This window comes from Phalangium opilio, unplaced genomic scaffold (genome assembly GCF_054372755.1).
Source record: "Phalangium opilio isolate 3A_F unplaced genomic scaffold, DU_Popi_V2 ptg000329l_1, whole genome shotgun sequence".
NCBI classification, from domain to species: domain Eukaryota; kingdom Metazoa; phylum Arthropoda; class Arachnida; order Opiliones; family Phalangiidae; genus Phalangium; species Phalangium opilio.
This window is the reverse complement of record NW_028324226.1, coordinates 4,975,704-4,997,221: the sequence shown is the minus strand read 5'-3', so window position 1 is coordinate 4,997,221 and position 21,518 is coordinate 4,975,704. Positions and strand designations below refer to the sequence as shown.

The window sequence follows — 21,518 nt, the reverse complement described above, 5'->3', positions numbered from 1 at the left end:
GTGTTGGAGGGAGGGGCTCTATACTGGGCTATGAGTCGGACTGAAGTAAATACTAACCGTTCTCCATTCCTACTTCTAAAATTAAATCTATCCCTGCTAGTACTTTTAATCTTTGGGATGATAAATGTGGAATTTTGTATTGCACCGGAAGTGACGTATTAGCGGGTATTATCCATTCTTCTATAGCATATAGTTTTCCATGACGTTATATAGATAACGGGAGCTTATCTTGGCATCAATTGCACATAAAAGTGGGATGAACTCTATCTAAATAAATATAGAATCCGGGTTTGGGTTGTCAGAAAGAAAAAGAAAATTACAGATAATAGACCACCCCGAGGGCGTTATATTTGTTTTAATTGGGATTAATGCCTGCTCCAACGAATGGATGAGAACTAGACTATCTACAACAGACGGGCTATAGGCTACGCAATATTTTAATTCACGGAGCGCTTCTGCTGTTAGCGAGCGGTTCAGCTCGATGGCGGCGAAAATTGTTTTCTGCCGAGGTCACTTTTTTTTACTCAATGATGAATCATTTTTTAGTAGCTCAGTGTAGAATGTAGTCACATGATTCATTTACGCGATTATAGAAACTCATCATAATAATTTACTATGGATGGAAGAGTTCTCGTTAAATAGATTGCGAGATAATCTTGAAATCTTTGATTTAATAACGGGAAATGTAGTGAAATGTAATACCCGGCGTAATCAGTGTGAAAATTATCGCGAAGGATTAAATTGTCGAGGTTACTATTTTCATACTACCGAATTACTCAAAAAATAGGGCAAAAATAGATAAGGGAAAGGTCCAGAGATTATTTAGATAGGCTATATAAAAAATAGGTAATTATGGGTGTATTTCATGGGTCAACTTCTGAACTATGTAAGAAAATAGGCCAAATGTAGGCCTATAGAATGGGAGGGAGATGGGTGCAGACTGGGGTGTAGAGGTGTTCGTGCTGCGTGTTTACGCTTCGGTTGTTCCTATTTGGAAAAAGTAAATAGAGTAGTATTATTTTATAAATGTTGAATTTCCCCTCTCTAATCCCTCCGGACCTCCCCGCCTTGTTGAAAAAGAATCCTGCCGCGCGCTTTGTCTTTGAATCGAATTTGTCCGCTAAACCGCCGCTCCGCGTTCCACGTTCGGAGAATTGGAGTGCACTGGTGCCACGCTGGAGCAGCGTATCGCGTCATCATTTTGCTATTGGAACGAAGAGAACGGGAACGGGACCTCCGCGTAGTCGCTTTCACACGGAGTAGTGTAGTGCGATTCGCACTCTTTTTTACGTTCCCCGGCAGCCACCTTATTTTTTGCATCAGTCTTTCTCGAAGTTCGTAACGAAAGCTCCGGTGGTCTAATCGAAGCCATCGATACTTTCTCGCCGAAAGTTTTTGTTCCTGTTTTGGTAAGTTATTAACTCGCTACTTTATAACATATCAGTACTTAAATTGTAAAATTTAACCGCGGTAACGCCTATTTCGGTCAACGCCGATCGGCACGAGTTAAGCCTCGGTTGTACAAAAATTTTCCCTCCATTCGGGGAAGTTTCGGCCTTACGTGAATTTCGTGCAATGGCTTTTACATAGAAACCAAGGCCTAACGTCTATAGGAAACGCCTAGATTTAGTTTCGTTACATTCGTATTGTAAGTGTTTTTACGAATTAGTTTCATCCGTTAGGTTTAAATTATTGTTTAAGTGTTAGTCTATCGTTTAAAGTAGTTTTTACATTCAATTAATAGTATAATGTAAATATAATTAGCCAAGATTGGAGGAGGTAAGGGTGAATTTCGGTGTTGGCATATTTAGCGGTGGAGAATAGGTCACGTACTTTATGGGTGTTAAATGTTTTGGGAAATTCTAAACCCGGCCTCGAAACGTTCCTCGTTTTAGTGTTCTTTCGTGTAGGTGTATGGTTTTCCCAATGTAATTTGCTTAAATCAAACAGGGTTGTTATTACAGTTGTTGTTATTGAAAAATCTCCCCATGAAATTCCCTTCCAATTCCGTCAGTTTCATTTTCTGTTTTTAAAACTGTATGTAGTTACTTACAAGTGTTTCTGTATTGCAACAGCACACTTCAATAATTCAAAAATGCCGAAACCTGTCAATGTACGGGTTACTACTATGGATGCGGAGTTGGAGTTTGCCATCCAACCCAATACCACTGGCAAACAATTATTCGATCAAGTAAGACCAATTTTTTTATTTTTCATTTATTTGGAACTGGGTCTTCGTTTTTTTATGCCTGGGAAGTTATATGAGCAAAAACTAAGTTAAATGACATGAAGTAGATTATAAACTGATCCCTTCCTCTTATTCCCGACCTTGTAACAGTAATTTGAGAAATTTAGCGAATAGGATATTGCTTCGCTCATGCTAAATTTAAGAATTAAACCATAGCAAAAGCGGGGAAGGTATTAAGCACATACAAACCTGGAAAACAGGGAAAACCTGGAAAAATCAGGGAAATAAATAGCTGACAAAAACCTCAGGGAAATTTCGAATTTTTTGTAAAATTCAGGGAAATCAGGGAAATTTGCGTCAAACAGGGGCAGAGTAATTAAGCAAAATGTTTATAAACATACCCCCCTCCATAGGATTAACATTACACTAAACTTTGGAGGCGCATAACTCTGGTTATGTTAGAGATACGGGGATGTCCTTTGAGTATGTTATAGTCCTATTTATCCCCCATCTAACGATACTAAAAACGTACGGCTACGACAAACAGGGGCCGAGTAATTAAGCAAAATGTCCGTAAACATCCCCTTCATAGGATTAACGTTACACTACACTTTGGAGGCACATGTCCTTTGAGTATGTAATAGTCCTATTTACCCCCCCCCCCTCTTTCGATAACATTTGATCCATAAGATATTCTATATAAGGGAAAAACATGGAAAACTCAGGGAAGTATATGGGGAAAAGCCTGGAAATCTCAGGGAAATTTGTTTTCCAAAAGTTGTGTGAACCCTGAACTGTAAAATGAGGAAGTTTTGAATTGGAACTAGAATAATGTGGGCATAGGGTGGAAAAAACATCAGGGAATTCTAAAACCAAACTAATCATTTCTGACAATATCAGGGAATTTTGAAACTTGTCAAGTGTTGATAGTTATGTGAGATAAAGTGCTGTTGAGTTGTGATTGTGATTGATAGGCGATTATGTTTTAGTTTGTTATCAGTAATGGTTCAGTTTAATTTATACAAATTTCTTAATACCATTTCCTTAGGTTGTTAAAACGATAGGTTTAAGGGAAATATGGTTTTTCGGACTCCAATATACAGACAGTAAAGGATATTCCACGTGGTTGAAGTTGAACAAGAAGGTAAGCTTAAAAATTAACAAATATAGACCTAGTTAAAATTAGAAATAGTTTTAACGTTTCTTCACATTTAAAGGTATTAAACCAAGATGTCAAGAAAGAAAATCCACTGCAGTTCAAATTCCGTGGCAAATTTTACCCTGAAGATGTAGCGGAAGAACTTATTCAGGATATTACAGTCGTAAGTGAATTTGTTTTTAGTTTTATTACATGTACTTCTGATTTCTTTGCATTGGACGGGATCAAAGTCTTGTTTTCACTAGTATTTAAAAACTGTGGAAGTCTAAAGATTAATTATAAGCAATTGAATGTTACCTATTACTACTAACTTCCTCTCTTTTAACGTTAAACAAAGCTCGCCCTAAATAGGTCATTGTTTTGCTAGAATTTTCTTTTTGTGGGGTATGAGTCCTTATAATGGAATTTTTTGGGAGGTGGTTTGCATAGTTTGGTTGTTAAACAGTTCAAACATTTCTTTTTTTTTGGTTTTTTTGTCTTCGCTTCGCTGTTTTGATGAGATATTGTGAAAGGTAGTGGGAAGGTTTTATTGATGGTTTTGTTTTTATCGGAAGGTTATTTATATTATTATCTGAACCTTTTTTGTATTATATTTAGTTAAATGTGGGGTTATTTCCCAAAAAAAGGGGTCTGAAATGCAACCGGAATTATATGGGTACTACTCCTCTATCATTCGTAAATAGTGTTTCATGTGAAATGTAAGAAAATGTTCTTTGAACAGAGAAAACTAGTTGACTGGGAAATGTAAGAAAGTGGGCAGTGTTCTTTGAAAAAAGATGCTAGTAGCCAGTGTTTGATTTGAAATGTAACAAAATGTCAAAGATAACTATTAGTCAGTGTTTCATGTGAAATGTAAGATAGTGTTCTTTGAAGAAAGATAACTATTAGTCAGTGTTTCATGTGAAATGTAAGATAGTGTTCTTTAAACAATGATAGTAATCAGTGTTTCATGTGAAATGTAAGATAGTGTTCTTTAAACAATGATAGTAATCAGTGTTTCATGTGAAATGTAAGATAGTGTTCTTTAAACAATGATAGTAATCAGTGTTTCATGTGAAATGTAAGATAGTGTTCTTTAAACAATGATAGTAATCAGGGTTTCATGGGAAATTTAAGAAAGTGTTCTTTAAACAATGATAACTAGTAATCAGGGTTTCATGGGAAACTTAAGATAATGTTCTTCAAACAAAGATAACTAATAATTAATGTCTCGTGGGAAATGTTAAGAAAGTGTTCTTTGAATAATGGTAACCAGTGTTTAGTGGGAAGTTTAAGAAAGTGTTCTTCGAAAAAAAACTAGTAATCACTGTTTCAAGTAAAATGTGAAAAAATGTTCTTATAACAAAGATAACTAGTAATGAGGGTTTCATGGGAAATGTAAGAAAGTGTTCTTTGAACAATGGTAACTAATTATGAATGTGTTTTATTTGGTTTTTCAGCGCTTGTTTTATTTACAAGTTAAAAATGCCATTCTAAGTGACGAAATTTACTGCCCTCCCGAAACGTCTGTTCTCTTGGCCTCTTACGCTGTCCAAGCCAAATACGGAGACTATTTAACGGAACATCACAAATCTGGATGTTTAAGCAATGACAGGCTCCTTCCTCAACGAGTTATGGATCAGCACAAACTTACGAAAGAACAATGGGAAGAGAGAATCACTAACTGGTGGGCGGAACACAGGAGTATGCCAAGGTAAGTCAACCATTACCTGGATTAATATCTCAGGGTTCATACAAACCTGGAAAACTCGGGGAAATAAATAGTTGACAAAAAAACTCAGGGAAATAATATATGGGAAAAACACCTGCAAAACTGGGGGAAAAACCTGGAAAACTAGGGGAAATATATTGGGGGGGGGGAAAACCTGGAAAACTAGGGGAAATACATTGGGGGGGGGGAAACCTGGAAAACTAGGGGAAATATATTGGGGGGGGGAAACTAGGGGAAATATATTGGGGGGGAACCTGGAAAACTAGGGGAAATATATTGGGGGGGGGGGAAACCTGGAAAACTAGGGGAAATATATTGGGGGGGGGGAAAACCTGGAAAACTAGGGGAAATATATTGGGGGAAAAAATCTGGAAAATTAGGGGAAATATATTGGGGGGGAAAAATCTGGAAAATTAGGGGAAATATATTGGGGGGAAAAAATCTGGAAAATTAGGGGAAATATATTGGGGGGAAAAAATCTGGAAAATTAGGGGAAATATATTGGGGGGAAAAAATCTGGAAAATTAGGGGAAATATATTGGGGGGAAAAAATCTGGAAAATTAGGGGAAATATATTGGGGGGAAAAATCTGGAAAATTAGGGGAAATAATCTGGAAATATATTGGGGGGAAAAATCTGGAAAATTAGGGGAAATAATCTGGAAAATTAGGGGAAATATATTGGGGGGAAAAACCAGGAAAATTAGGGGAAATATACTGGGGGGAAAAACCAGGAAAATTGGGGGAAATATATTGGGGGGGGGAAACCAGGAAAATTGGGGGAAATATATTGGGGGGAAAAACCAGGAAAATTGGGGGAAATATATTGGGGGGGGGAAACCAGGAAAATTGGGGGAAATATATTGGGGGGGGGGGAAACCAGGAAAATTGGGGGAAATATATTGGGGGGGGGGAAAAACCAGGAAAATTGGGGGAAATATATTGGGGGGGGGGAAAAAACCAGGAAAATTGGGGGAAAAACCAGGAAAATTGGGGGAAATACCAGGAAAATTGGGGGAAATATATTGGGGGGGGGAAAACCAGGAAAATTGAGGGAAATATATTGGGGGGGGGAAAAACCAGGAAAATTGGGGGAAATATATTGGGGGGAAAAACCAGGAAAATTGGGGGAAATATATTGGGGGGGAAAACCAGGAAAATTGGGGGAAATATATTGGGGGGGGGAAACCTGGAAAACTAGGGGAAATATATTGGGGGGGGAAAACCTGGAAAACTAGGGGAAATATATTGGGGGAAAAATCTGGAAAATTAGGGGAAATATATTGGGGGGGAAAAATCTGGAAAATTAGGGGAAATATATTGGGGGGAAAAAATCTGGAAAATTAGGGGAAATATATTGGGGGGAAAAAATCTGGAAAATTAGGGGAAATATATTGGGGGGAAAAAATCTGGAAAATTAGGGGAAATATATTGGGGGGAAAAAATCTGGAAAATTAGGGGAAATATATTGGGGGGAAAAATCTGGAAAATTAGGGGAAATAATCTGGAAAATTAGGGGAAATAATCTGGAAATATATTGGGGGGAAAAATCTGGAAAATTAGGGGAAATAATCTGGAAAATTAGGGGAAATATATTGGGGGGAAAAACCAGGAAAATTAGGGGAAATATACTGGGGGGGAAAAACCAGGAAAATTGGGGGAAATATATTGGGGGGGGAAACCAGGAAAATTGGGGGAAATATATTGGGGGGAAAAACCAGGAAAATTGGGGGAAATATATTGGGGGGGGGGAAACCAGGAAAATTGGGGGAAATATATTGGGGGGGGGAAACCAGGAAAATTGGGGGAAATATATTGGGGGGGGGAAAAACCAGGAAAATTGGGGGAAATATATTGGGGGGGGGGAAAAACCAGGAAAATTGGGGGAAATACCAGGAAAATTGGGGGAAATATATTGGGGGGGGGAAAACCAGGAAAATTGAGGGAAATATATTGGGGGGGGGGAAAAACCAGGAAAATTGGGGGAAATATATTGGGGGGAAAAACCAGGAAAATTGGGGGAAATATATTGGGGGGGAAAACCAGGAAAATTGGGGGAAATATATTGGGGGGAAAAAACCAGGAAAATTGGGGGAAATATATTGGGGGGAAAAACCAGGAAAATTAGGGGAAATATATTGGGGGGGAAAAACCAGGAAAATTAGGGGAAATATATTGGGGGGGGGGAAAAACCAGGAAAATTGGGGGAAATATATTGGGGGGGAAAAAACCAGGAAAATTGGGGGGAAAAAACCAGGAAAATTGGGGGAAATATATTGGGGGGAAAACCAGGAATATTGGGGGGAAAAAACCAGGAAAACTCAAGGAATTATATGGGGAAAAAAGCCTGGAAAGCTCAGGGAAATATGTATGGGAAAAACTTAACAGATGTCAGCTGTATAGAAAAAAGTTAACGTTAATATTTAATAATAAACCGCTTATCTTTAATTTTTCTTTAAATAATTGCAGGGAAGATGCCATGATGGAATACCTTAAAATAGCGCAAGATCTTGAAATGTACGGAGTGAACTACTTTGAAATTAAGAATAAGAAAGGAACGGATCTTTGGCTGGGTGTCGACGCGCTTGGTTTAAATATTTATGAGAAAGATGACAAGTTAGTTTTCAGTATTTATTTTTTTCTTTTTGATTTATTTATTTCAGCGGTTGCCACTCGGAATTAATTGAAACGTTTTCGCTTTTCTTAAAGATTGACGCCAAAGATTGGCTTCCCGTGGAGTGAAATTAGAAACATCGCTTTCAATGATAGGAAATTCGTCATTAAGCCTATTGACAAAAAGGCTCCCGATTTTATCTTTTTCGCCCCACGTCTGCGCATCAATAAGCGTATTTTGGCTCTCTGTATGGGAAATCACGAGCTTTACATGAGAAGGCGCAAGCCTGACACTATCGAAGTCCAACAAATGAAGGCCCAAGCTAGGGAAGAGAAGCTTTCCAAACAACAAGAGAGGTTTGATAGTTTTTTATTTTTGTGGAATGGGGCGTGTCTTTGGGAAGTAGCTAGACATTATGGTTTGGACATTGACAGAGTTCATACAAACCTGAAAAACTCAGGGAAATTTGCTGCAAAAGGGTTGCTTCAACTATAAAAAACCCACTTCTGTTGTTATTAAAATGGTAGGCCTATTAATTATAATATTATAGCCTACGTTAATCAAGGCCTGCGCATAGCCTTCTGGCTATGGGCGGCATTGAAAGGACGCGCCAGCTTGTTTTTTGCGCTTGATTCTCGAAAGGTGGCGCTTTTAGATAGTAAATGTTAAGGGATCTTCCATTTATTTGAATTTGTAGAGCGGGAAGATTAGAGGGATCATGCATAAAATTGTTTTGACTAAAATATTTTTTATATAAGGAAACGCATGCATTTCTTATATATCATTATAATTATTATTATTTAAAAGATAAAATTTATAATAATAATTATTAGAAGGGTAAAATTTATAATAACAATTATTAGAAAGATAAAATTTATAATAACAATTATTAGAAAGATAAAATTTATAATAATTATTATTAGAAGGATAAAATTTATAATAATTATTATTAGAAGGGTAAAATTTATAATAACAATTATTAGAAAGATAAAATTTATAATAATTATTATTAGAAAGATAAAATTTATAATAATGATTATTAGAAAGATAAAATTTATAATAATGATTATTAGAAAGATAAAATTTATAATAATTATTATTAGAAAGATAAAATTTATAATAATTATTATTAGAAAGATAAAATTTATAATAATTATTATTAGAAAGATAAAATTTATAATAATTATTATTAGAAAGATAAAATTTATAATAATGATTATTAGAAAGATAAAATTTATAATAATGATTATTAGAAAGATAAAATTTATAATAATTATTATTAGAAAGATAAAATTTATAATAATTATTATTAGAAAGATAAAATTTATAATAATTATTATTAGAAAGATAAAATTTATAATAATTATTATTAGAAAGATAAAATTTATAATAATTATTATTAGAAAGATAAAATTTATAATAATGATTATTAGAAAGATAAAATTTATAATAATGATTATTAGAAAGATAAAATTTATAATAATTATTATTAGAAAGATAAAATTTATAATAATGATTATTATAAAGATAAAATTTATAATAACGTAGGCTCTGATTGAAATTTTTATTTTAATGTTGGAGTCGCAAATATTCATTATATATTATTATAATTAGAAAGATATTATAGAAAGATAAATATTATAATTATAGTTAGAAAAATCAATTTTATATTTATAGTTAGAAAGATAAATTTTATAATTCTTATTGGAAAGATAAAATTTATAATTCTTATTTGAAAGATAGAATTTATAATTCTTATTGGAAAGATCCAGCGGCTCCAACCCAGCACTTATGCTTCTGCTCTCTGGCTCTCTGCACGAAACGGGATTTGGATTGCGACACACGTTGCAATCGCCCGCGAAAACCAATTTTAAATTTAAAACCGTACTCTTAAGAGCGCACCAAGCGGAGACACGCGGCGAACTAAAATGCCAAAAAAAAAATCCTGGAAAGCCAGTATGCGCGGGCCTTTATTAACGTAGGCTCCGATTATACGGAACTTTGGAGGCTCAGAACTCCGGTTCTATTAGAGATACTGGCATGTCCTTTGAGTATGTTATAGTCCCATTTGTCTACTTTCCAACAGTAGCAAATACTTTGGGTTACCGCAAACAGAGGTCGGGTAATTAAGCAAGATGTTCATTAACATTCCCTCCATAGGATTAACATGGGCTTATTTACATGCAACTTTGGAGGCTCGTAACTCTGGTTCTATTAGAGATACGGGGATGCCCTTTGAATATATTATAGTCCAATTTATCCCCTTTTCAACGCTAGTAAACACTTGGCGTACAGCAAACAGGGACTGAGTAATTGAGCAAAATGCTCGTTAACATTACTTTCATGGGATTAACATGGGCTTAATTACACGCGACTTTGGAGGCTGGTTCTATTAGAGATTTGGGGGTGTCCTTTGAGTATGTTATGGTCCTATTTGGCCTCTTTCCAACGGTACTAACAGGGGTCGAGTAATTACGCAAAATGTTCGTTAACATTCCGTCCATATGTGGGAAAAAATTTGGTGAAGTCGGTTTTCCAAAAGTTGTATGAAATGTATTGGAATATCATGTTTTGGGAAAGTGAAATTATTATAATGATTTGTGATAAACATTGGGGAATATGAACTGTTACCTATTTATTTATCCATACACGCAATCATAAATGTTTATCACATCCCATCCTTTTCTTACCTTAGAGAGAAATTAAGGCGAGAGATGGAAGCTCGAGAACAAGCTGAGAAGAAGCAACAGGAATACGCGGAACGTCTGAAGGCCATGATGGAGGACATGGAAAAGAGGCAAGAAATGTTGACCGAAGCTCAAGAAACCATCCGTCGCCTGGAAGAGCAGCTAAAATTGATGCAAGCCGCCAAGGAAGATCTCGAGAAGAAACAGAACGAGCTCGAAGCCCTCATGATCAAATTGAAGGAGGATAAGCAAATGGAAGCCGAAGAAAAGGCGCGACTAGAAGAAGAGATCCGATTAAAACAAGAGGAAGTACAGAGAATACAAGTGGAAGTCAACGAAAAAGACGAGGAAACGAAAAAGCTTCAAGACGAGGTTGAACAAGCTCGTAAGAGGCAGGAGGAAGCCACCGCCGCTCTCGTCGCCGCCACCACTCCTCAAAATATCCATGTCTTTGAGGATGAAAACGATGAAAATGATGATGAGATGATGACCAATGGTGAAATTGGTAAGTTTGAATTGGGTTTAACGCTCGTTGTTGTTGTTGTTGTTGTTGTTGTTGTCGGCAGTGATAGTTTTTGTGATTTAAAGTAATTAACACGCATTCTTTCAAATTGATTACGGGACAAGCAGGTGCGGATTTGACAGGCGATGACGTTTCTCTTAACTTACCACGTCCCGAAGAAGACCGTAAAACTCAAGTTTCCAAAGAAAGGCACCTCCAAGATCAATTAAAGGTGCGATACGTTGAAAAATATACATTTCTAATGAACTTGTGAATAATGATAAGTATTCCACTGGTATTTGGGGCCCAAAACAGCATGATATCTCATTTTTTTATTTATTATTTTACGTTTTTATTTATTTATTTGCTAATTTCTTTTTTTTTTTTTAATTAGACCGAACAGGCCTTATAAATAGTATTATTTATTTAGGCCCAGCCTAATTTTTACTAAACTATAGTATCAAACCAGAAGATCTCAAATATTAAGACATTTCATTATGTCTAAATTAAATCGTTACTTTTCACCCAAAAACGTTTTTATTTTTTTTTATTCATTTGATTATTTATTTATTTATTTACTATTTATTACTATTATTTGTTTTTTTATGGAATAATTAATGTTTTAAATGGGGGGAAACCCGTCAGTTCATAAAATTAAGGTCCCTGTAACCTTCCATTCCAAAATTAACCATGAAGAGTGATTCCCAAACTAACCTGTTGGGTTGGGGGTATTATTTCCTTCATCCATTCCCTGAATGCACAGGTTTGTTTATTTCTCAGTCCCATTAGATCATTTCAATAATTCCAGCTGAGAAGCTAACACCGCAAGAGAGAACCCCCCCCCACCCACCCATAATGTTAATTTCTTCGCTCCGCGTGTAGTGAACTCTGGCTTTGTCTGGCGGTGCTTTTTGTTGGGAGGGATTTACCCTATCATGGCCGCCCTGCTCTTGTGCGTTGGTTTCTCTGCAATAAAAAGACCTTTTCGATGTAAAAAAGGTGTTAGGCAACCCTCAGTATCGGGACATATAGGTGGGGTGGCGTAGCGGTTAGCGCTTTCGCCTCGCAGCAAGAGGATCCCGGGTTCGATCCCGGACTGTGGCACCGGATGAAAATCTGGGAAGAAATCCTTCTGCGTAGAGTTTGCAAGTTCTCTCCCCGCTTGTTAAAGGAGTTTTCCTCCGCGGTCTAACCCGGTTTCTCCTTTCCATCAAAACTTGCAGAGGTTAACGGTAATAGTTAGTATAGGGCGCTGTCGGTTAGCTGTGGCATAGGGGCTAGCCACCACATCTCTATGCATTGTAAAGGCGTTAGATAAGTGGCAATAAGTCGCAAGATGACTTGGTCCAATTAGCTAGCTGAACTTTATTATACATTGTCATCTCTGCGCACTCCTATGATACAAAGCAGGGTTCGTACGGAACCTGGATAAGTCAGGGATATGAAAATTAGGGGAAAAAGTCAGAGATTTAAAGGGATTTCGTTTGGTGTATCAAACAATGCTTCGAGAAATACAAAATATGGGACAGGTGTTATGAAATGGGCTCTGGTAAGCACCTTAAAATGGTCAGGGATATTGCCAAAATTTGGTCAGGAATAACCTGGAAAAGTCAGGGATTTTCAATGTAAAAATTTCGTACGAACCCTGCAAAGAGACTACAGTGCAGGCGCCAAAAAGTGAGGAGATGGAAGGCAGTTACATCGAAATGGTCTATATTGCCTTAAATCAATGCCTTAATTTTCATAGCTACAAACTCTCGTCACATAAATTTAACCAGAAGTAAGATGAGACTAGAAGTATTGAGCTAACCAAATTCTTCACTCGGCAAAAGTGAATATTCTTGATAACACACAAACGGTTGGCCCTCTGGTAGCTGTTTCTGAATTTTCCCTCTCTCCAAAACGTGAGACGCTCGTGGGCGGCGGTAGACGGCAGAACTAGATTCAAGCTCCCGCGTCCGTGTTCCGCGGCTTTAGGTTGAGGGGAAGGGGGTAGGAAATGTTTTTGGAACTCAAGCCAATTTTTTTTTCTCTAGTGTAGGCGCGATGGAAGCGGCATAAAATCCTCAAATTTGTTCACTAATGCCACGATCTATTACCATTGCTAGAGCTCTTTACTTCTAGTCTCATCTTACTTCTGATTTAATGTGTAGATTCTAACAAGTTTAGAACATTTACGATTTACATTACGATAAGGCATTGCAAAATGCATAGTTGGTATGACTAGTATAAATCCAACTAATCGCGATTAAACAATTAATGTTGTTTCTAATCAACTTGCTTCCTTCCGTTTTTTGAAATGTAATCAGATGTTGAGCAAGGAGTTAGCGGTATCCAAGGACGATGCCAAATTGACCAAGAACGATCTTCTCCATCAAGAGAATGTCAGGCAAGGACGAGATAAGTACAAGACGTTGCGAGAAATCCGTAAGGGTAACACAAAACGAAGGGTCGACCAATTCGAAAACATGTAATAAGGAAGAAGAAATTGAGGAAAGTGAAACATTTTTTTTATTATTATTGTTTTCCTCTCCCCCCAAACAAAAACACCATCCATCGTTAAAAAAAAAAAAAAAAATCTCTTAGCGAAAGATTATTTTCAATCGGTTGTTTTAAACAAGCATTAAATTTAAATTTATTATAAAGTTAAAAACATTGAATTAACCATAAAAAAGAAAATGAAAGAAAAACATCTACATCCAGATTGGACTTGGCTATTCTTTAATATAATAAAAACAATCCCCTTTCAATTTGTTTGTTTGTTCCACGTCCTTCTTCCGTTATTTTTATTTTTATGTTTTTCCTCCCAAAATAAAAATTAAGAAAATTAAATTAGATAACCCTCCACTTAGTAACACCATCCCAAAAATATAAATTCATAATTTATTCATTTCACGAGTCCACCAATCAATCAACTTTCTGCTCTTGCTTTTGGCTGTATTAATAAGCGCTTTATTTTAAAGAAAAACAAATTAAATATAATTAATTCATAACCATTTTATTTTGGTTTAAAAACTAATTTTTGTAGGTATTAACTCTCTAATCCTTATTTTGGGCTGATTTATTATTTTTTTTAATATAAAACGAATTGCATTCCATATTAATTAATTAATATTTTTTATGTTTAATTAATGTAACATAGGAGAGGGGAATCGTTTTTGCGTAGTTAGTTTTTCACCTTAGCATGCTTTAAACTTAATTAGATTGAGTTTGAGAACAGTTTTTCCGGATTTGGAGTAATTTACTTGAATAATAATTAGTATTTTTGAAAATATAAACGTCCCAACTTAAGCCTTGGCTGTTGAAAAGTCATTAGTGAATTTGACTGAGAAGTTATCGTTCACAGTAGCTTCTAAAGGACTTAAATTTTTTGTGTGTACAGGGTAAATAAATCTGGAATGATTGTTCGCAAACTTGAAAACAAATATTTCCCCTCTTCGCTTAAACTAACTTATCGTGAAAAGTATTTTCTAAAAAAAAAACACACTGCGTAGCAAAGATAGCGAGAGCGTTAAATCGGACCAATTGAAACGGGAACTTTTTTAAAATGGGAGAATTTTTTTACATCGTCATAATTTTTTTTCCTCATTTTGATTAAAAGAATAATGAATTAATCAGATGTTAAGTATTCCTTTTTTTTTGTTGGCAAGGCGAGATTTTTTATTATTATTAGTATTTTGGGTTTAAAAAAAACTATAAATTTAAAATAAAATCATCGGGAGAAATTTTTTCGCAAAAAAACCCCCCCCAAAATCTTTAATATAAGAAACGATAAAGGACTTCCATATTCTATTTTCTTAATAAAAAGAATAAAAAAAAATACAAGAAATAAATAAATAATAATAATAATAATAAGAGACTGTTTTAAAAGGAAAAGGTTAAAAGGCCCACTACATAAAATAAAAAATATCAAATTTAACTTTAAAATTTTATAAAAAAAAACGAACTATATTTAAAAAATAAAAAAATTAAGAAAAATCTTGTTAATTTAATTTAAAAATAATAAATGATTAAATTCAAAGGATGCAAGAAAAGGTTAATAATCGGATTTAATTAGGACCTTAAGTAATTAAATTTAGGTATAAATTAGTAAGTATATAAAATATTTTTTCCCAGCCTAAAAAAAAAGAAAAAAAAAATGGTTTTAGTATATTTTAATTAATTTTTTTGCGCCTATGAGGAATTAAAAAGAAACTGAAAAAGTAAATTGTCATAAAATGTATGTTGAACTTGTTCATGTTGGAGAGAAAAAAAAAATCAACTTGTGCCTTTTTTCCCAAAGTTTTTACATCATTGTATACTCTATATTCAGATATAAGAAAAAAAAAAGTTCGATAAAACTTAAAAATTTTGTAATTTTTACATAATTTTTTGGGGAAAAAAAAAAAAAAAACGATGATCAAATTAAGAAATTAAGAAATTTATTTTTCTTTTTGATTATCGATATATATGGTTAATTTTCTTTAAAATTTAAATTTAAATTTATCGAATCTGTATTAACCCCTACCCCTACTACTACGTCACAGTTAAACCGGTTAAAAATTAAATGAGAATTTTTTAATAGAGTTAAAAATAAATAAAATGTGATTTAACTCTTGAAATTCTCTACCCTACTTGACGAGTTAATAAATTTATCTCCTAGTGGATCTGATTAAATTATAAATTTATTAATTACTCAAAAACCATCCCCCTCCCCTCCCCCCTTAATTTTTAATTTTCCATCCAACAATCTGGTTACTTAAAAATTATAAACCCTCCTATATATATTAAAAAAAAATGAAGACAAGAAATTTGGAAAAAAAGGAATATTGCCAAAATAATAGTCCTTTTTTTGTTTCAGTATAAATGCTGAATATCTTAATTAAAAAACGAAAAAACTGTACGTTTTTTTTATAAGTCCATGAGTTAAGATTTTATGTAAAGCTAGTTAAATAAAAAAAAGTTTAAATCAAAATTTCAAATATTGAAATAATTATTTGAACATCAAGGGGTCAATGGAAAATATAGACTATTCCATTAATTCCAGTAGAGAACCAAGCACCACGGGGATGGGCGCCTTGGGTTATCTGTTTCGCGCGCAGGCCCGTCGAGAGGGGGGAAAATAGACCATTTCGATGTAACTAAGTGGGAAAGACACGGGGGTAAAACTTAGCCTTCGTTTTTTGGCGCCTGCGCATAGCCCACTCGATCTCGGGCAACACGACGCAAGCTGCGCGCGCTATAGAAGCCCGTTCAAAGAATTCCATTTACATGTATAAGCGCGACTTTTGAAGAAAATTCAAAGGAACCCAAAATTAACAGCAAGTTCTATGGGAGGAGGTAGGGTTTTGGCCAGATCCTGATCCTTTGTCCTATTCATCCAAATAACCGACGTGTGTTTTGACGTGTTTTATTATACCAAGAAGGAATATACTATAAGAAGGCCTAAGCCGCGAGATTTTAGCTTCTACTCTTACGAAGGTGTCAGCTGACATGTAAGCCCCACCCCTTTCATTCCGTCGTTGCTCTGCGCTTTCCCATTTGATCCCGTGGGGATAGGTCATACATGTTATGTAATAGCCTAGCGTAAAGTTTAATAGATGGCGCTGGCGGATGATCACGTGGTACGGGCGAGTGAACCCGAGTCGGAAAGAGCTAGAATGATCATTATACAATGTGCTACTGACCTGTTAACAATAAACTAAATTAGACTTTATAAAGTGTTACTTTATTAATCACAACATGGTGATAGAGGTGGGATAGAAGTGACAAACGTACTGTATCACTCCGCTCAATAGATTAGCGACGAACAACGATCCCTGGACTAATAATAATGACAAGTTTCAAAGGCCCAACGCACTTTGTGCCAGGCGCGGATCCAGCCTCGGCCTGGCGTGAGTATAAAGAAAGTTTTGAAATCTATGCGACTGCTGCGAATTTAGGCATAGAGACTGTATCTCGACAAAGAGCAACGTTTCTGCATATATTAGGCCCGGCTGGCCGACGCATATATAACACGTTAACGATACCTGAAACTGGCGATGCACTAACCCTACCTGTGATTTTTGCCGCACTCGACGCTTATTACGCACCCTATAAGAATGTAACCTACTTGCGATACCTGCTGTTATCGACAACACAAACTCAAGCACAGACATTTGATGAATTCCTTATTGACGTGCGGACCAAGGCCCAAAACTGTGAATTAGGTACTCTACATGATGACATCATCACTTTAATGATTGTTAAGGGTGTTAGATCCGAAATAATACGCAAAAAGCTTCTTACAATACCGCGTTTGACATTACGTGAAGCAATGCAGATATGTCAGGCTGATGAAAGTTCCACCGTTTATGCCGGGGCAATGTCCAGCCATCAAAATCGAGACTCTCATACACAGCCTATAAGCAACATTGATGTCATTCACCGACAAAACAAGATGAACGCCTACCGCCCTTCGGGTCGCACCCGCACTCGGAGGCCACTCACGTCACAACCACGTTATGGACATACTCGTTTCTCGGGACGCCATCACAACCATTCGACTCAATTTCGCCCCGGGCCGCCCCACCATTTGCACCCGTACAACACATCACCACGCTGTTCTCGATGTGGCACCTCTCATGACAATCGTCCCTGCCCTGCCCAGACTACTTCCTGTGTGCGTTGCGGTATTCGCGGCCATTGGGCTAGCCGCTGCCGGGTTACTCACGCTATACATAGTACACATCCTTTACCAGTGAATGAAGATTATCAACGACATCAACCGCCTGATATGTACTATACAGATTATGATACAGAAGATTCCAATGACACCGAAGAACACTACGATCCCAACGTGCCCATGGAGCCCTTTTGGGGACAGAACCAGGAATACACTGATGATTACGTCACATACAGCCTCACATTACAGCCGCTTTCGGCAGGGAATCTTCCTATTCCGTCCTGCCTCACTCTACATACATTGGCTCAGGATAAAGATGAGATATATGATCAGGTCTATCTGTATGACTCCCCTACCACTTTCAAAGTGGATACGGGATCGCAAGTAAATATCATAACGGAACAGATGTACAACTCCCTTCCGGAACGACCACCAATCTCGCCTCCCTTGCATACAATCACAGCCTACTCGGGTCATATGGTCCCAATGATAGGAGTCACCATGATACCCTGTTCTACACTTAACGCCAAGGCTACATTTCCGTTCTATATTTCAAGAGAATCCCGCACTCCCATCCTTGGCGCCAAGGCTTCAATGGGATTAGGGCTGATTTTCAGAAAGCCGCCAAATGGACAAATACTCCCATTGCCCCACAAGGATATGATTACCGCCAACGTTGACTCACTTCTGATTCAACCTCAAGCCGTCATACAGCAATATCACGAATGTTTTGACGCCATAGGACAACTCCCAGGTGAATATTCCATAGAACTCAAACCTAATGCGATACCATCCATTTCAGCGGCCCATCAAATACCTTTTGCATATCGGAACGCAGTACATACTGAACTTCAACGTATGCAACAGGAAGGTATAATTATCCCCGTTACGGAACCGACAGACTGGGTCCACCCAATGGTGGTAGTACCTAAACCAAGTCCAGATTCAAACCAAATCAAAGTCCGTATATGCCTGGACCCCAGGAAACTTAACACTTCCATAAAACGACAACCATATCCTCTTCCGACCACACAGGAGATATTTTCACAACTGCGGGGAGCTAATATCTTCACCGTATTGGACGCTCAGAGTGCCTTTTGGCAAATTAAACTCACTGAAGAAAGTTCCAAACTCTGCACATTTGCCACACCTTATGGACGTTTCCGGTTTACCCGTTTGCCTTATGGTATCGTCACAGGCACTGAAATTTGTCAACATGCAATGCGCTCACTCTATCCTACGAGAGACTTCCCTAACGTCTACATTTCTACAGACGACTTCCTAATTGCCGATGCTGACATCACACGCCATACAGATACTCTCATAAAAGTATTTGATCGCGCTATTACGACGGGATTGAAGTTTAATTCCACAAAAATGCAATTGGCCGTTCCTAAAATAAACTATCTGGGTCATATCATAAGTGCCGTGGGCATTGAGGCTGATCCTAAGAAAACCACCGCCATTTGCTCCCTTCCACCTCCACGTGACAAAGCTGCCTTACAGAGTTTTCTAGGGATGATAAATTACATTGCTAAATTCATCCCTGAAGCCAATCAGCACACGGCACCCTTGAGAACACTATTGAAGAAGGAAGCGGTTTTCACGTGGGAGCCAGACCACCAACAACATTATGACCAACTTAAAAAATTCGCCTCTACAACACCGGTCCTAGCATTTTTTAATCCTCAAGCTCCAATTATTCTCTCCGTTGACGCAAGCCAGATAGGCGCAGGAGCTGTCTTAATGCAAGACGCGCACCCTGTCGAATACGCGTCGACTTCTTTCAATCTCACCCAATCAAGATATGCCCAAATCGAAAAGGAACTCTTGGCCATCGTATTCGCATGTGAACATTTTCACTACTATGTGGCCGGCACTCCTATCACCGTCCATACAGATCATAATCCCCTTATTGGACTTTCGAAAAAACCGCTCCATTTAATATCTCCACGCTTACAAAGGTTGCTAATGAGACTTTTTCGTTATCAAATTAAACTAGTATATGTCCCAGGACCACAATTGCATATAGCGGACATGCTATCAAGAGCCCCGCAACAACATCAACTCATTGATACGACTAATCTAGAAGGACCACACACAGCAGTTCATGTCATCACTGCCATACCAACAGACGAACTAGCGCAATACAAAATGGCCACAAATCAAGATGAGACCTTAGTAAAGGTAATAGAATTATCACAGAAAGGCTGGCCCCGCACTGTGAAAATGCTCGCCCCTGAAATGCGGCCTTACTGGCCACACCAAGAAGAACTTTACACGCAGGACGACCTGCTGTTTCGGGGAGCTACCTTGGTAATCCCTAAAGCTATGCGGACGCAAATCATGAAGAAAATACATAATACACACCAAGGTATCAACTCCTGTATCGCAAAAGCAAAGATCAATGTTTTCTGGCCATCTCTTACTCGGGATTTAACAGAGTTCATCCAAGCATGTGACATATGCAACAACAGAGCGAGCGCAAACCAAAAACTTCCGTTAACACCTCATCCGATACCGACCCTACCATGGGAACTTGCCGGCATGGATTTGTTTCAAGTGAACTCTCAGAAGTACATATTACTGGTGGACTACTTTTCTAAATACATAGAAGTACAAGAAATGTCTCTGACAACTACACAAGCGGTCATGGTCTTTCTGGACGCTCAATTCGCTCGTTACGGCCCCCCTCAACGCATTATTTCGGACAATGGTCCTCCTTTTAATTCTGCCATATTAAAACAGTTTATGCTACAATGGGGAGTGGACCATGTGACATCTTCGCCACATTACCCTCGATCCAATGGTATGGCTGAACGGGCCATTCAGACAATAAAAAACTCCCTTATTAAGGCTCAACAGGAAGGCAAAGGCCTACAGCAGGTTCTTCTCGAATATCGTACAACGCCAAAAACCAACCTACCTTCCCCAGCCGAACTTAGTATGGGACGCCGTCTAAGAACTCCAATGACAACAACAAACTATGCCCTGGAGCCGCACTATACGCTCCGAGACACACGGCACCAACTTCGAAAGCAACAAGACGATATGATATCCCAGTATAACGCAAAAGCAACAAAAAATCTACCACCGTTACATCAAGGACAACTTATACACTATCAGGCTAACCATAGAAACTGGCTCCCAGCTAGGATTATCGAAAAAGGGCCCGAACCTCAATCTTACATAATCCTAACAAACGATGGTAAACAGCTGCGCCGAAATCGGATACATCTGAGACCAACCATAGCCCCGACAATTGGCCGGCCTATCAGTAAAACGAGACAACCAATACATACTGAACAAACAAGCAATATAAGTATGGCACAGACAATAGTGCCATCGAAACGATTGCAGCGGACCACTCTCCAAATAGAAAATCTTAATGGCAGGGAAACAGGACAGATATCGCAGACAAATGAAGAAGTTCAGCCAACAAACAGATTACAGACACAGGACAAACCACAAAGTCCACAACAAATATCATTACCACCATCACATGAACCAAACCTAAGGAAGACCTATCCAACAGTGCCAGGAAACTCACCACGACTCGCACCACCATCGACAGCCAATTTGATGTCCCCAATGGCATGCAAAGGACCTCCTAAACAACCCGCGTTCACACCACATTTATCATTAAATAACGCAGGCGACACCATTATAAGGACAAGAAGCGGACGGATAACTCAGCCGCCGCTATGTTTTAAATAATATAGAAGAAATTGTAAAAGCGAAATATTAATTGTAAAATAGACTAGTGTATGGTATATTGTCAAAATATTAATGATGGAATAAGTTAGAGATTTTAAAATGTATTTGTAAAATATTGGAAGAGAAAGATGTTATGTAATAGCCTAGCGTAAAGTTTAATAGATGGCGCTGGCGGATGATCACGTGGTACGGGCGAGTGAGCCCGAGTCGGAAAGAGCTAGAATGATCATTATACAATGTGCTACTGACCTGTTAACAGTAAACTAAATTAGACTTTATAAAGTGTTACTTTATTAAT

At 37.4% G+C, this 21,518-nt stretch overlaps 2 protein-coding genes across 5 annotated transcripts; both read left to right on the top strand.

Annotated features, from left to right (window-relative positions):
- The first annotated feature begins 1,124 nt into the window (after positions 1-1,124).
- Positions 1,125-15,814, top strand: LOC149610464 (moesin/ezrin/radixin homolog 1-like). 4 transcript variants are annotated; one of them, XM_089858922.1, is made up of 10 exons: positions 1,125-1,409; positions 2,076-2,191; positions 3,237-3,332; positions 3,406-3,510; positions 4,787-5,040; positions 7,527-7,673; positions 7,767-8,027; positions 10,367-10,863; positions 10,986-11,092; positions 11,255-11,695. In XM_089858922.1, the coding sequence occupies exons 2-10, from the start codon at positions 2,096-2,098 to the stop codon at positions 11,270-11,272; spliced, it is 1,581 nt and encodes a 526-aa protein (XP_089715048.1). In that variant the 5' UTR covers positions 1,125-1,409; positions 2,076-2,095; the 3' UTR covers positions 11,273-11,695. The 4 variants fall into 4 exon arrangements, with proteins under 4 accessions (XP_089715048.1, XP_089715046.1, XP_089715049.1 ...); XM_089858920.1 differs by lacking the exon at positions 11,255-11,695 and adding an exon at positions 13,170-15,814 and having other exon boundaries at positions 1,130-1,409; XM_089858923.1 differs by having other exon boundaries at positions 1,134-1,409; positions 10,989-11,092.
- A 641-nt stretch (positions 15,815-16,455) lies between these two features.
- LOC149610463 (uncharacterized) lies at positions 16,456-21,502 on the top strand. Its single transcript, XM_089858917.1, has 2 exons — positions 16,456-18,463; positions 18,539-21,502. The coding sequence occupies exons 1-2, from the start codon at positions 16,673-16,675 to the stop codon at positions 21,218-21,220; spliced, it is 4,473 nt and encodes a 1,490-aa protein (XP_089715043.1). The 5' UTR covers positions 16,456-16,672; the 3' UTR covers positions 21,221-21,502.
- The last annotated feature ends 16 nt before the right edge of the window (positions 21,503-21,518 follow it).